Source organism: Lupinus angustifolius, chromosome LG17 (assembly GCF_001865875.1).
Source record: "Lupinus angustifolius cultivar Tanjil chromosome LG17, LupAngTanjil_v1.0, whole genome shotgun sequence".
Taxonomy (NCBI): Eukaryota; Viridiplantae; Streptophyta; class Magnoliopsida; order Fabales; family Fabaceae; genus Lupinus; species Lupinus angustifolius.
Window position 1 is genome coordinate 6,678,569 of NC_032025.1, and position 15,963 is coordinate 6,694,531.

At 33.9% G+C, this 15,963-nt stretch overlaps 2 protein-coding genes across 2 annotated transcripts; one reads left to right on the forward strand and one right to left on the reverse strand.

The window, feature by feature from the left end:
* On the reverse strand, nt 1,359–4,476 carry LOC109330739 (probable LRR receptor-like serine/threonine-protein kinase At1g51810). Its single transcript, XM_019565021.1, has 7 exons — nt 4,306–4,476; nt 3,100–3,640; nt 2,304–2,767; nt 2,065–2,203; nt 1,724–1,795; nt 1,555–1,623; nt 1,359–1,434 (listed from the first exon to the last, which is right to left on the reverse strand). The coding sequence occupies exons 1-7, from the start codon at nt 4,385–4,387 to the stop codon at nt 1,359–1,361; spliced, it is 1,443 nt and encodes a 480-aa protein (XP_019420566.1). The 5' UTR covers nt 4,388–4,476.
* On the forward strand, nt 12,290–15,919 carry LOC109331572 (protein CYPRO4). The gene is made up of 2 exons (XM_019566157.1): nt 12,290–13,947; nt 15,442–15,919. The coding sequence occupies exons 1-2, from the start codon at nt 12,382–12,384 to the stop codon at nt 15,727–15,729; spliced, it is 1,854 nt and encodes a 617-aa protein (XP_019421702.1). The 5' UTR covers nt 12,290–12,381; the 3' UTR covers nt 15,730–15,919.

Below are 15,963 nucleotides of genomic sequence, written 5' to 3' on the forward strand. Positions count from 1 at the left end.
CAGATTGGTCTGGTGATTTGGTTGAGAGAAAGAGTACAATGGGCTATGTGTTCATGCTATGTGGCTCTCCTATATCTTGGTGTTCAAAGAAGCAAGAAATTGTTGCTCTCTCTACTTGTGAAGCTGAATATGTTGATGTTTGTCATGCTGCTTGTCAAGCATTATGGTTGAGTTCTCTGCTAGATGAGTTGATGATTGGCTTTGAAGGTATTGTTGAACTTGCTATTGACAACAAGTCAACAATTAACTTGGCAAAGAATCCAGTTGGTCATGGAAAGAGCAAGCATATAGAGAGGAAGTATCATTTTCTTAGAAGTCAAGTAGAGAAAGGGAAGATTTGTTTGAAGTATTGTAAAACTGAATTTCAAGTTGCTGATATTTTGACAAAATCTGTCAAAGTTGATAGATTTAGAATGTTAAGGAAGTTGCTGACTGTGATTTGCTTGTAATGAATGATTTAGAATTAAGGGGGAGTGTTAGAATGGGTAGTTAGTTGGTTTCTATTTTAGGAAAGTATTCAAAAATCAGTTTTGTTAGTTTTGTTACTTATAAATAGCTTTGTTGAACAATTGATTGATAATCAATATACATGGAGTGTAATTCATTGAATCATTTCTTCTCTTATCTCTAACTAACCCATACTTAATTCACTCTCATTCTTTCTCTTCTGTTTCTGCAACACACCTTCATATTCTGTTTTCTTCTTCTAAGTGCAGTGGCACTTTCTTTCTCCAACAAATGGTACATTTAAAAGTGGTGTATGTAGTTTTGTATTAAAAACTTATTTGTGTTTATTCCTTAAGGAAGTCCTTTCAAACAAAGGCAACCATGACTCTAATGTATATTGAATTTCTTTTCTATACTCATTATTAATTTATAATGTATGTCATATAGTTCTGGTTTACAATATGATGCTCGACAACAATGCCATAAAGAATCAATTGAATTGATATTTGGCGCCAACTCTGTATCATTTTCAGTCACTTCCCCAACATTCTATGATTAATATCAAAAATTTCTTGAGCCAACCTAGAACCAAAAACAGACAGAGACAATTATCAGTTAGTATATGAAATTTAGCTTCAAGGAACTAACCAAGTATTGAGTTATAAGTAGCAAAGAAACAAAAGTACAGTTCTGCACTTACTTATACTTTCACCCCACTTTAGCTTTTGGGAACTTACACTTGAAGATTGTTATTTTGAAGATTTCTGTTAAGTCAAGTGAGGAATGAGGAATTATATATATACATATATATATATATATATATATATATATATATCAACTTAATTGAGACTTGATAGAACAAAGAGGGAAAGCATTGCAGTGTTCAGTTTTTGTAATGAAATAGCAAAATCTTACATTTCATGCAATTTTGGGAGTTTCTTTAGTGATGGAGGAATTGGTCCTTCAAGCTTGTTATTCTCCAAGTGTCTGATTTTAACAAAGATTGAAGACAAAAGGGTGTAAAAATCATGTTACAATGGACAATTATTTAAGAAAACCACATAGATTAAGAATAATGTAAGCTGAGACATTTTGTAGGCTACATACAAAGTTTGTAACTCGTGCAATCCACTCATGTCAGGTAGTGTGCCAGAAATTTTATTTCCTCCAAGCCAACTGTAATTAAATATTTACAAAGTAGAGTATGATTTATCAGTAAGAAAAAGGAAATATGAATTATTTAGGATTTCGAAATAAAAAGGTTTAGATTCCATACAGATGAACAAGTGAAGTGAGATTGCCAATGGTTGCAGGAAGTGACCCATCTAGCCCAACATTAGTTAAATTCCTTCACATATAAAAAAACAATCAAAATATGTATTAAACATCAAGGATATACTACTACAAAAGGTTGACAATTGTTATGAGATTCATTTTTCCATTCCTATTTTGCTATGAATGAAGCAGTATACAGCCTTATGAATGTCTTGTAGAATCAAATTGTAGTCAGTTGAATACTACAATTCGGTTCTCGTAGATATATGAATATTGTATGACAAATGTGAGACTTTATATTTCACTCCATATAACTCAAATGTAATTTATAAGTGAACTTACACTGTGGTGACTCGGGCAACAAGATCATGCTGAGAGCATGAAACTCCAGTCCATGAATTTCCTTTAGGTAGGCAAGGATCGCCATTCCAATCGGAAGGTGGATTCCGAATGCTTCTAGCGAAATCCATCATTGCAATTACTAAGCATAGCCATAAACAACTGAATTATTCAAACAAGTAGCTTTATGATTATAATTTTGTCAAAGAAATTGCAAAGTTAGTAAGATTATATTAAGTTACCATCTTTAGTCTGAGTCCTGCCACTAATAGGCAGAATCTGAAAAATCTCTCCAGCATTGATCACAGGTCCAACAGGTTCCCCAGCAGCAGGGGTCATGGTTAATTTGGTTAGACCAGAAAGTGGCCATTGTGAAGAATAAACTGTGACACCCTTAGCCGAGGCATTAAGGCCGGTGAAAAAGGTATGATCATTAATAGAAACATTAAAGACTCTCCAACTATAAGGGCTTGGACTTCTGTTGTCTTGAAAATAAAGGGAAATGTAATAATAAGTGCTTGGAAGGGACACATGTGGCCACTGAATTTCAAGTGTCTTTCCCCTACTAGTTGTAATTCCATTAGTGAATGCTATAGCTGGGGGGAGGTTCCAAAAGTCTGAAGAAGTTACATTTGAATGGCTTCCCACAGCAGGATTCTGATCCTTAAATGGTTGCCACATTCGGTCGAATTTGTCGTCTGGGTAACTAGGTTCACATATACACATCCAAATGATCAGAAATCTCATCTTGTCAAAAATAATTTCACATTTTCTGCTATAGCATATATATGTTAATGTGTATAAAGTAACATTTTCTGCAATATCACCAAACCCTTACATTTTCTGCTATAGCATACAAATGTTAATCTGTATGAAGTAACATTTTCAGCAATATCACCAAGCCCTTACTCTGATATCTCATATAAAAATGTTAATGTATCAAGTTTATTACTATAAAGTAAGAAATTTCTCTACTTTAAAAGTATCTAAGAGTTCCTCTGCTTAAAAAGACTTTGCATATGTTTGATATATTTTTACCTTATGATATGATCACCTCCAAATGTATGCCTTGCAACAGTTACAAGGGCATACTTGGTAAAATCAATAGGATTATACAAAGAATCATCCAAGCTCTTCACCTCCAAAGCTGAAATGAAAGGGCTTGAACTACCTGTGTCTGCATTCTTAGCCAAACACACACTCAACGTCTTCCCAAAGGACTTTACAACAACCTCATAGTAAGAACTAAGCCCTTTAGCATAATCCTCTGTAGTGTTCACAATACTCCATCTTGTCCCTTCAATGACTTGATCAAACACTGGAGGCTGCTTTCCTCCATCAAAACCTCCATAATAGTATATAGTCTTCACAATGTATTTGCTGCCTTTGATCACAGGCAAAGAATAGCAATATTTTTTCGCCGATGCGTCTGGAAAGTAACGCAGGGTGGTCAAGGTGGGCAAGATGTTAGGTTCATTGATAGTAGTAGTGTTTCCAACACTGATGTAGCTCTCATCAGGAGTGTATAAAATATTGTCCACCTTTACCTCTTTGGTGCCCCCACAGTCTATGAAGTACCCTGCATGTATGCACAAATGGCTCATGTTACAAACTGTTATATGCACTAATTGGTGCTACTGATTAAATGCAGGAAATTTCTTAGGTAACAAGTTTCTATCATATGCACATTCAAATAAACATTTATTATAGGCACTAATTTTTACCCTGACATGCTTTACAACATGTCAAATGTTTAATTTTTTTGTATAACTAATGATATCCAATCACCTTATTGATAATGAACTAATATATTTGAGGATGTGTGGTTACCCCTCCTAATAAGAGTCACTAACCCTTTACCTTTTGGTCTATCTAGGGATACCTATGGTTGGAAATTTATACCCAATAATCATTCCTTAAGGGTCTGTTTGTGAGTTAAGGGAGGAAGAGAAAGAGAAAACTTGATAGCATAAAATGCACTTGTAAGATAACTCAAAACCTTCTATTATCCATATTTTTCCTCCAAAACTCAACTCACAAACAAATCCTAAATCTCTCAGTAATAATTATTACATTATGTGCATGAGCAGCATGCATGTTAAAGAAAACCTTAATTCATTACTATATGATCAAAACTAATGAAATCCATGATGAAATATTCCAAAGATTGGTATTGCATGGATTATGATTTTGAGTTTAATTAATTTGAGGCATGTGTCTATAAATACATAGTTTTGTATATACCAAGAGGGCTAGAATTAGCTAAGTTAGAGAGGGCAAGACAAGGAATAGTGATAAGCCATAGGAGGAAGATGGAGGGGCTCATATTATCTGAAGCCACTACTCCACCTGAACCTATGGGAATTGGAAAGCTCTTTTTTCTATTTGTTTTGTTGAAAATGGAGGAGAATGAGAAAGAGATGGTGGTGTGTTACATGGCACGGTTCTGAAGGGTTGACATGTCCCTAGGCTGTCCTAAAAGATAGACATAGTATGCCTTGAATTGGTCATGTACACCCATTGGTGGTTTCTCTTGAAAATATGAAAATTAAGATTGAATGTAATTCATGCATTTCTTTTCTTTTTTTCTTTTTTTGTAATTCATGTTTATTTCCCCTTTTATAGATACTAACATGTTATTTTTTGTTGCTTAAAAAAATTAGCCCATATGTTTATAGGACGTGTTAATTTTAATCTCTGTTTTTTAAGTATTTAATACTTTTATTTTAGGTTGGTATTAATTTTTCGTTTTCGTTGTTAACTATAGATAGAAAATGTTAACATCCTAAAAATAAAAAAATACATGGACTAAAATCATCTCAATTCATAAATGTAGTAAAAAAAAATGCATTAGCTTTAGTCTCTCTGTTTTCTTTTTTAAGTATTTAGTTTTTTGATGATGAAAATTTACATAACTAATGTATTTTGACTTATTTATTACAGTTTCATCATAACTTTTTAAAATATTACTGAAGTTTTCACAGAACTCGTGGATATAACGTATAATATTTTTTCCCTCTTGAAATCATGGACATAATCCACAATTTCATTTTTTCTCTCTCCTAAAGTTGTGGATGGTATCCACAACTTCACTTTTTTCAATTTCTCTTCCTAAAATAGTGGATGGGGCCCACGATTTTTACCCCTTATTTTTTCTCTCTCCTAAAATTGTATTCCTGGTCCACGAGTCCTTATTTTTTGTCCTAATCTGATGCATACTTCAAGCTGTGTTTACTTAATGTTTATAGAGATTTTGGATGGGTTTTTAGGGTTGCATGAGTTTTATTAATTTAGAATTTTTTATTCATATTTTATTTTTATTTCATTACTACTTATATGATTAATATTAATTAAATAAAAAAGAATGACATGAAAAAACATTTATATAAAAACATAAAGATTATAAACACAGAAATTAAAAAAATAGAAATTGGAAATATTGAAAATACAAATATAGAAATTAAATTCATATTCTCATTGACATTTATGATGTGATGAAGTGTCACATGGGATGACCTTCTTCTGCATGGTGGAAAAACTCTTCTAAGGTTTTGCTCCTCTTCCTCCTCATCACCTTCATAATAACTATCTTCATTACCATGAATACTGCTTTGTTCTTCTTGTGATGGCAGTAGGACGGTAAAATTCTTGTGACCCATATGCTGACATTGGGGTGTTTGAACTTGTAGCAAATATTGATGGTAGATATCCTTGAAATTGAGAATTTTGTCACATATCGTAGGTAGTTGGAAATATTGTGAAAGCTCCATAAGATTATTCTATGTGAAGATAAGGTGGTGGTACTTGTGTCTATGACTAAACCTTTGTATGACTAGAACTTTGATGTTGAGGTTTAGACTCGTTTGCATACATATTGAAATGTTGAGCAGAAGGAGCTCTAGGTCAGGAAATGTTGAAGGCTGTTGGATTTAACTTTGCTAATGTCTTTACTAATTCTTTACACACAAAATGGATGTAATCGATTGTTTGTATGGATTGTTGTACGCTTGAGGATCAGTTATTTTTTCAATAAGTTCGTTTGCAAAGTTAAACTATTAGTTTTGAATGAAATGAATATAAATTTGATGTAAACCCTCCTAGGGCAGCCTTTGATTCCAAGGGCAAGAGATCTCATGAAGGGCCTCTAACAAAGGCCAAAGCTAAACCAGGACCATTTAAGGTCTCAAAATACTCAATTGTCCCTGGAGATTACATGAAGGAATGACATTTATGTCATTAGGTTACATTTCAACTTAGGTTTATTTTATTTTCATTGAATCAAATAAATGAGATTGCATTCTCATATAGTCTTAGGTTTATTTTCATTCAAGTATTTTAGTATTTAATTCGTGTAATATGGGTTGAGATTTATTTGTAACATGGTTCATATTCATGACCAAGTAGTTCACCTAGGTTCAAGAGCAAGCTTTTCACGTGGCAAGGCATAATCATTTTCTTACAAGGCATCCATCAAGACAAGGAAGATGGCATGTAAAAAAACTTTACCATCAAGCTACGCGTGTGGCATTTGAATCTAGAGCCATGAAAATTCAAATGACATAATCAAATCTTCTCCAACCAACATGAGGATTCGGTTAGCATGAAAATAGAGAGAAAATTATTTGATGCACAACAAATCTGGCCAGAAGATAAAGCAAAGATATAATTTTCAACTAACATATTTGACCACCATGAATCAAGGGATTGAAGATAATGTTGGAGATAAAATAGTTTATTTATTCAAATGCAAGATATCAAGGCCAAATTCGTGTGACCCCAAGACCAGCCTAAGACTCGACCAAATATGAACCAATTCTCATCAACCCATTCACCTCCAACCTTCCATGAAACCAAGGATCAAGCCATGACTCATTATGGTCCAAACTGTGGGGTCTTTCAAGTCAAAAGAGGCTTGTGAATCTTCAAATAGATCAAGACTTGATCAAGGCAACAACAACTCAACCAACAAAGATCTCCACCGAATTACATTATTTAGGATTTTATCTACATGTTTTAATTAGTACTTTTATCTCTTTATTTCATATTTGTTTTAGCCTAAGTTTTTTATCCAAGTTAATTAAGACTTAGTCTATTTTCATGGTAGCCTTTTGCCTATTTATGTTTTCGGATATCAATTAATGAAGTTAAGTTTATTTTGGATTAAAATTTGTGTTTTTTAGTTGAGCAAGTTCTCCTAAAACCCTTAGGTTAGTCGTGGCCACCATCAACAAGTTCTTGTCAAGTTTCCTTACTTGTGGCGAACCTCATAGCTTATCAAGCTTTCATGTTTGTGGCGATTTCCCCTTTCATTCCTTTTCCACCTTCTTCCTTACCAAACAATCACAATTTCTCCTACACCTTCCCACTTCCCAAATCGAGACAATCTTAAACACATACATCCCAACCGAGACCAAACTAACCCTAAAACACATACTCCAACCTTGAATCAAACCTACACACATTACTTCACCCAAACAACCCTAATACCTACTCTACATACACAAGTCGTGGCCCTTAACATACCACCCACCTAAACCAAGAATCCCCCACAAACACAAACTACCCTATACCTTAAACACTTAACCTAGACTACATCATAACCTAACCAAATCAAAAAAGCCCCAAACCGAACCAAAACAACCTAAAAACCCTAGTTTTTACTCAAAACTGAATTGGACTATAACAAGTAAAAGACTTCAAGCTAAAACGATCCTCAAATCAAAGGCAGCCCCTTGAGGTTGTCATCAAAATTAAAAAAAAAGAATATGGATTTAAAAAACTTAATGCTCCAATAGAATATGCACCACCTGACGAGTTATATTTTCTTGTAATTTGTAAATATCACTACATATATTGTGAGTAGTGATACAAGGATTCAATATTTGGAATACCGTTGACCACACACAGTTCTCGACTATCCCACATTTGAATCCAAACTTCATGTTTTTGTGGCCAATTGTAATCGTTCTTGCCATGTAAGTCCATTTTGTGGAGTTTGTCGAAGTTTGGTGGTTCTTGTGGAATAGGTTGTTGTAACCCAAATTGTCTCATGACGCGATCGACAGCATGTCATTCGACTGTTGCAAAACAAGTCAATGGCACATGTGCTTAGGAAATATCAGAGATGTGGTTGTATACCCATGATTATAGTAGTAACATGCATCCTAAACTCTTTTTGTTCCTTAACTGTTGCTGCTCGACAGAGTCCTCAATATAGACAAGCCAATACAGTTGATCCTCAATTGTATTCGAATGTCTCTATTAGATCATATAGCAAAGGTAGATACTTAAGGTGGACTCGAGAGCTAGATGTATCTGGCATTAAGAATCCTCCTATCATTCTGAGAATGAAAGCTCTAGCATATTGTTCTACCACTTCCTCATCAGCATCTTATGGAAGTTCTTGGTAGATGTTCTTGAGCCAAGAAAGTTGTACCATTTGCCCCGTTATTTCTAACTATATGTTGGGGTAACACCTAACAACTGAAGACAAAGATCTCCTCAATCTAAATTGGTGTCTCCATTAACAGCTTTCCCGTCAATGAGAATTCCAAGCTGATATGCAACATCTTCTAATGTGATCGTGCACTCTCCATTAGGGAAATGGAAAGTGTGTGTCTTTGGCCTCCATCTCTCTACCATTATTGTTAAGATATGGTTGTTGATGTCAGCTCCTCTGATATCCAATATGTTGGCGATAGTAGTGTTGCGAATAAGTTGCAACACTCGTTCAGAAGGAAAAGATTGCGAGAAGTTGTATCTAATACATAATGTAACTTCTTCACCACTCCATATAGAACTAGATACATATTTGTCTTGAAGTCTATTGTTGCTTCTTTAGACTCAAATTGCATCCCAACAAGTAAATCATATTTATTCCTTAAAGTAGTTGATCTTGGTCGATAGTCACGACCAACCTAAGAATTAGTATCACGAAAAAAACATGACGGAGCAACATATATTATGTTATCGTTTGTTTTACTACTATTAATCTCAACAACGTCCTCCTCCCCATTAAACTTACTACATAACTCAATGTCATCTTCATCACTAAAATCACTAACAATATCTCTTATGATAGTCATCTACATCAAAGAAAAAATTATAAATATTGTAGTATTCAAAATAATAATACTTGTACTTATCGAAGTAATATAGTTACCTTGAAGATAAGAAAAGAAGAGAAACAAATGATTAGGAAGAAGAAAAGAAGATTATGAGAAAAGAATAAGGGAGAGAGGATGTTTTAGTGTGTTTTATGGTTCTAGTGGGGAGTGATATATATGGTTTATAGTATATAGTACTCGTGAATAGTATCCATTACAACACACAACTCAAGTTTCACAACCACGATTTTAGGAAAGAGAAAATGGAAAAAGTGAAGTTGTGGATACCATCAGCAACTTTAGGGGAGAGAAAATGAAAAAAGTGAAGTTATGGGTATCATCCATACCTTTAGGATAGAGAAAATGTGAAATTGTGGATGATATCCACGATTTCAAGAAGAAAAAGAGTTTTATGCGTTGTATCACGAGTTTAGTAAAAAATGTACTACTCTAATAATATTTTAAAAAGTTACACTAAAACCGTAATAAATAAGTCAAAATATATTTAGTTCTAAATTTTCCAAAACACAGGACAAAAATTAGTGTGACCTAGAGGAACTAAAAAACATATTTAACCTTATTTTTAAAACTATATCAAAAAATATTCTGGGCTTCATGGTCTTATATTGGACGTCATATTCCTAAAGGATTCAAGCCCAATTAAGTGTATTAAAGTTAGTAAAACATTAATGTGATTTTTTTTGAATTAATCCAATTACTTAATTTAGTTTCTAAAATTGTTAAAACATCAATCCCTAGTTTTATACACAATTGATTGGACATGGACATATTTGCTGATGTCGATCTCAAGGATAAAATGGATATTTTGCACAAATCATAAAATAATTAAATAAACATAATCACACAAACTTTGAGGAGGATGCCAAACAAAATTAATTAAAAATATCAAAGATGATCTTTGGCTTTAACAAAAGGAAGCACTTAATCTATATAAATAATGTAATAATGCCTTTCATTTTTCTTTGGACTACATCTAGAAAATTATATAGGGTGACAACTACCATCTTCAACTATTTTAAGGGTAATAGGAATACTTCCCTTTTGCATAAATAAATAAGCAATATGATAATGAAACATTTTATTGTTAAATTACATTTAGGATTACCATATACTTTTGGTAGTACCAAAACTTGAGATAAAATGAAGACACTTCACTATTATTCTTAATTGTTTTGGCAAAACCCCCCAAAATAATCAAGAGATTTGTTCTATAAGAAGGAGAAAACCATTCTTCAACAATTGTTACGTGATTTTGATGTTAAAAATCTTTCGGATAAGTGATTCTAGGCTGTCCTCACTTAATTATCAAACTTCCAATTGAATTTTAAGTAATGTTCCAATCCATTATGAGTCATGACCAATTATATTTTTAATATAGTTAGACATTTTCCAATAATATCCGGGAATGTGGTTTTGGGGAAATAATATCCATCATTTGAAACAAATGACACATCCTGCTCTCTTTATTCTATATCTTTTGTTACTTAAGTTTAATGCACAAATATTAAGAGACTAAAAATATTACATTTTAACTAAAACACCAATATTTATTTCCTAAAACATATAATAAAAATAGAATTAATTAATATAAAAAATTATACTACCTCCTTTAGCATTATACGTCTCTTTAAAAAAACAAACTTGTTTTTATTTATATAAAAAAATTATAGTACCTCGTTTGAGTCGTTTCCTACATAATTAATAAGAGATATAATTTGCCAAAATGAATGACTATAATTATTATAGCTTTATAAAATACAAATCAATAAAATATTTTAAAAAATTAATGTACTTAAACAAACTAATTATATTTCTTTATTTGCATACTACAATTTTAAAATACAATTAAATAGGAATAAATGTAGTATATCATTAATGAATGAGGATAGAATCGGAAATATAATTTTGACCAAACAATAGGGTATGAGAGGGGCATTGATGGACTACATATAATCAAGAAGCCTAATTTCCATTACAATTAACCATCAAGTCAGTGTACTCTGTACATGTGGATGCTTGCTTGATTCCCTTTAAGCAATATTTTGTGTTCGAGCCTTGTGAATGAAAAAATATTTGTTGGAAGAGTTAACTCACATATCAATGAATGTTTTCGATTCGAACATGATTGTCTTCAATGTGAGGATACCTGTGAGAACAAACACAAAAAAATCAATGTACTCTAGCTCCACACGTAGCTAATGAACAAGTTTTTGTGTGGGTAAAATAAAATTATAAATAAATTGAGCGCTGTCTAATTCAAGCGTAAATCTAACGCGGATTTTTCTATTAATAATTTGTTTGCGTGAATTTAACGCACTTTTTAAATTTTATAATTTAGTTAATTAATTCATAATTACTTCGTAGATAAGGTAACAAATGAAAATGAAGGAATACGCTTCAGTGTTGGGGTCGCGTTTGGATCCCTGATGCAAAACTGCAGAAGCTGCGGCAAAAGGTTATTTGCATTCCACACGTGCCCTTACTGAATTTTTATTTATAAAATAAAATAATATTAATTATTATTTTTCCATTGAACAAATGAAAAAATAAAAACTAGGACATTTGTCTATAATGATGTAAGGTTCTATCATACCTCCAAAAGAATAATTATATAAGATCTAATTTATAGGAAAAAAAATAATAGTAATATAATTCTAAATGTGATTAGTTGTTTACTAATATCATACAAGAATATTTTTTGTGGTACAAAAAACAAAAACTATTAGCAACATGTCCAAATAGATTCTTGATCTGATAATGTAAGAGATGTTGGATTCTCGGAATATTTTGAAAGATCAAACAGGTAATCCAATTTTTGAAGAATTAATTTGTGAGTTTGATTTTGGAAGAAAAGAAAAATAAATAAAAATCTTGAGACTCATGAAATGATTTGTAGAATAACTTTCAAGTCTTTCATTTCCCTTCATTCTTCTTCAAAATCCACCTTCAAGATTAATTTGAAAGTGTTTGAAAGATTAGTTACTTATAACTTATTGAAAGAAAAGATGATGAATTAAAATAACGAGAGCAGCAGCAGCATGTGTCTTATTGCCCAAGTAACCCGTATTATATAGTGCTATAAAAGCGTTAACTGAATCCTTTACATTCGAAAAATCAAAATCATTTCCCTGATCTTTTTAACTCCTTCTTCAATTAATCAATCAAATCCTCAATTCCTCTGAATTTGAATCTCATGGGTACATCACAGAGCCGTGAAGGCCTCGAAGTCACCGACTCCGATTCCGATTACGAAGAAGAACAAGAACACTACGAAGACGCTCAAACTAACACCGTTTCCAAACCTCACCTCGATGATATCGACGCAAAACTCAAAGCTCTTAAACTCAAATACACCAATTCCCAAACTACCCCTCTTCCTGTTAACGCCGTCAAGCTTTACCTCCACATCGGTGGTAACGCTCCTAACGCCAAGTGGATCCTCTCTGATAAACACACTTCCTACTCTTTCGTCAAAAACGACGACGACGAAGACCAAAACGACGATGAAACCGATTCATTTTACGTTCTCAAGGTTGGGTCCACGGTTCGTGCTAGGGTTTCAACCGAGATACAATTGAAGATGTTTGGGGATCAACGTCGCGTTGATTTCGTCTCCAATGGCGTATGGGCTCTTAAATTCCCCACTGATGAAGCTTATCGGAAATTCATTACTGAATTTCAGGATTGCATTTTCGAGAACGTGTACAATCTCGAAGCTACTGAAGAGAACAAGGTTAAGGTTTATGGCAAGGAGTTTATCGGATGGGTGAAGCCTGAAGCTGCTGATGATTCAATGTGGGAAGATGCTGATGATTTTTCGTCGGAAAAGGCGAAGACGCCGATTAGGGATAGGGAGAATTTGATGGAGGAATTCGAAGAAGCTGCGAATGGAGGGGTTCATAGTTTGAGTTTAGGTGCTCTTGATAACAGTTTTTTGGTAAATGACACTGGTGTTCATGTGTACCGGAATTTCGAACGTGGTATTCATGGGAAGGGTGTTGCTGTGAAATTCAATAGTGGGGGTGGGAAGTTTTCGAATTTGGGAGAACATACTCCGAATAAGGCTCTGTTGATGAGGGCAGAGACGAATATGATGCTTATGAGTCCAATGAGTGAAGGAAAGCCACATGGTTCGAAGCTTCACCAGCTCGATATCGAGACCGGGAAGATTGTGAGTGAGTGGAAGTTTGAGAAGGATGGTGTTGATGTTACGATGAGGGATATTACAAATGATACTAAAGGATCGCAGTTGGATCCTTCCGAATCGACGTTTTTGGGGTTGGACGATAATAGGCTTTGTCAATGGGATATGAGGGAGAGGAAGGGAATGGTTCAGAGTCTGGCGATGTCGAATTCGCCTGTGTTGCACTGGACCCAAGGGCATCAATTTTCAAGAGGGACTAATTTTCAGTGCTTTGCTACTACTGGAGATGGTTCGATTGTGGTTGGTTCGCTCGATGGCAAGATAAGGCTGTATTCGAAGACATCGATGAGGCAAGCTAAGACTGCTTTCCCGGGACTTGGTTCCCCGATTACTCATGTTGATGTTACTTATGATGGGAAATGGGTGTTGGGCACCACTGATACTTATTTGGTACTGATTTGTACCTTGTTTACCGATAAAGATGGGAAAACAAAGACTGGATTTAGTGGTCGTATGGGAAACAGGATTCCTGCTCCCAGGCTGTTGAAGTTGACTCCTCTGGATTCGCATTTGGCTGGCGCAAACAATAAGTTTCATGGTGGCCATTTTTCATGGGTAATCAATTTTTTCCATTATTGCTAGACTTACATTGCTTTATATTTATAATATGATCTTAGTACACATTCATGTTGCATCTTTCATGTGACTACTTATATATGTCAAGCTATGCATCATCTTCAACTACATTGTATTTAATTAATTGCCTTGGTTTGATTTTTGTTAGTCTAGCTTTTTTCTTGTATCCTATTATTCGGGAAAACCTTTTGTTCGTACCTACCTAATTCATCAAATTGAATGTTTTGTGATTAAAATACCATCCATGGTTTGAGTGTGGTTGTAGTTGCATTAACATCGTGTTGACCACAATTGTGGAAAATTTTTGAATTTTTATACCTACATAATTCATCGGTCACAATCGTGGTTGCGATACGGAGATCGCAAAATCCATAATGTCATGGTTTCAATTTCGGTTTTGGACTGTATTTTAAAACCTCATCACTGCTCACTAGAGCAAATTTTGTTTGGCTTTATTTTTGTTATGAGGCTATTGTTCCTCCTGGTACTATAGGTTTCTTACCATAATTTGTGCCAAAATAAGGTTTGTCATTCATCTATGTGCATTGAGCTTCTTCGTATCTACATTTAGAAATGCCTTCTGTTCCTTTAGTTTTTGGTTAACTTGACAATGTTTAGTTGTTTACGAAGTTACACATTAGTGAATGGTCCCTGCCAAGAAATAACATTGAAATTGCAACAGCTTGATTCCCGAGAGTTTCATTGTATATGCCATTTCTGTGTATGTCTTTCTTTAAAAGAAATTAAGTAAACTTTTTGCTTAAGGGTTTGATTGGTATACGAAAACTCCTAACAGAAATACTATCAATTAGTAGAAAGAAATTTAGTCCATGCCTGCATCCCTCCTCTGGATCAACTATTTTATTTTCTATTGTTCTGATATGCTTGCTTTAGGGTTTGTACACTTTCCTTTACTTCTATGTATGAAGCTGTATACTTTGGATTTAGCTATTGATGAAAAATGATATCGTGGAGTTATTGTCATCCATAATAGAGAATATTTTGAACTAAATTATCATGGAAGTGGTCTGGTGGTACAAGACATTCAATTGGTAGATTGAACAAAGATTGGTGGGTTGAATTGTTGAAATGATAATAGGTACTTGGGTAGATTAGTAATGAAGGATATTTGAAAAATTGACAAAAAGGATGCAAGATTAAGGGAATCGTGTAAGCAAGTATAGGATCACCTGGATAGAGCGTATGACGTAGCTTTGGCAGGTTCAGCAATTGAGTTATTATAATGATTCAAAATCTTCTCCTATGTTTACACTGTTAAAGTGGGTAGAAAAAGACTGGAGTAAAAAGCAAATAATGTAGGTATGATAGCTTCCTTATGAACCTCTATATAGAAAAATTCCGTGCTTTTCCCATGTTGCATAGTTCCATGTAAATTAATTAGATACTTGAGTGGTTGAAAACCCGAAGGCTTGCTTGTAGTGCACGAGGATCTCACGTTTGTTTTTCTTTCAGGTCACTGAGAGCGGTAAACAAGAACGCCACCTTGTTGCGACTGTGGGCAAGTTTAGTGTGATATGGGACTTTCAGCAGGTAAAGAACAGTGCTCATGAATGTTACAGGAATCAACAAGGGTTGAAGAGTTGTTACTGTTATAAGATAGTATTGAAGGATGAGTCAATTGTGGAATCACGGTTCATGCATGACAAGTTTGCTGCTAGTGACTCTCCAGAAGCTCCTTTGGTGGTGGCAACTCCTATGAAAGTTAGCTCTTTCAGCCTCTCTGGAAAGAAACATGGTTAAATCTTTGTTTGTTTTTTAAATATTTCTTATAGCATCTCAAGTTTCTAGTGTTAAGAGTGCCTTGAAAATTGTATTGCTTGTATTCAAGTATGTGTGATGCAGTTTTTCTTTTGTATATTATGTTTCAATGTTGTGATATTGCAAAGATGAAATTTGGATATAAATGCATTTCCTTGTGGGTTTGTATTTTTGGGTCTCAAAATCTCGAATGGATAATGGGAGATTTACTAGATT

Bases quoted from the DNA above. Each gene is read 5' to 3' on its own strand.
- LOC109330739 (XM_019565021.1), bottom strand. From the start codon at position 4,387: ATGAGCCCCTCCATCTTCCTCCTATGGCTTATCACTATTCCTTGTCTT. The intron at 3,641-4,305 runs GTATATACAAAA...GCATACATGCAG, and splicing joins AGCTAATTCTAGCCCTCTTG to GGTACTTCATAGACTGTGGG. The intron at 2,204-2,303 runs GTAACTTAATAT...GGCTATGCTTAG, and splicing joins CAGGACTCAGACTAAAGATG to TAATTGCAATGATGGATTTC.
- LOC109331572 (XM_019566157.1), top strand. From the start codon at position 12,382: ATGGGTACATCACAGAGCCGTGAAGGCCTCGAAGTCACCGACTCCGAT. The intron at 13,948-15,441 runs GTAATCAATTTT...TTTTTCTTTCAG, and splicing joins ATGGTGGCCATTTTTCATGG to GTCACTGAGAGCGGTAAACA.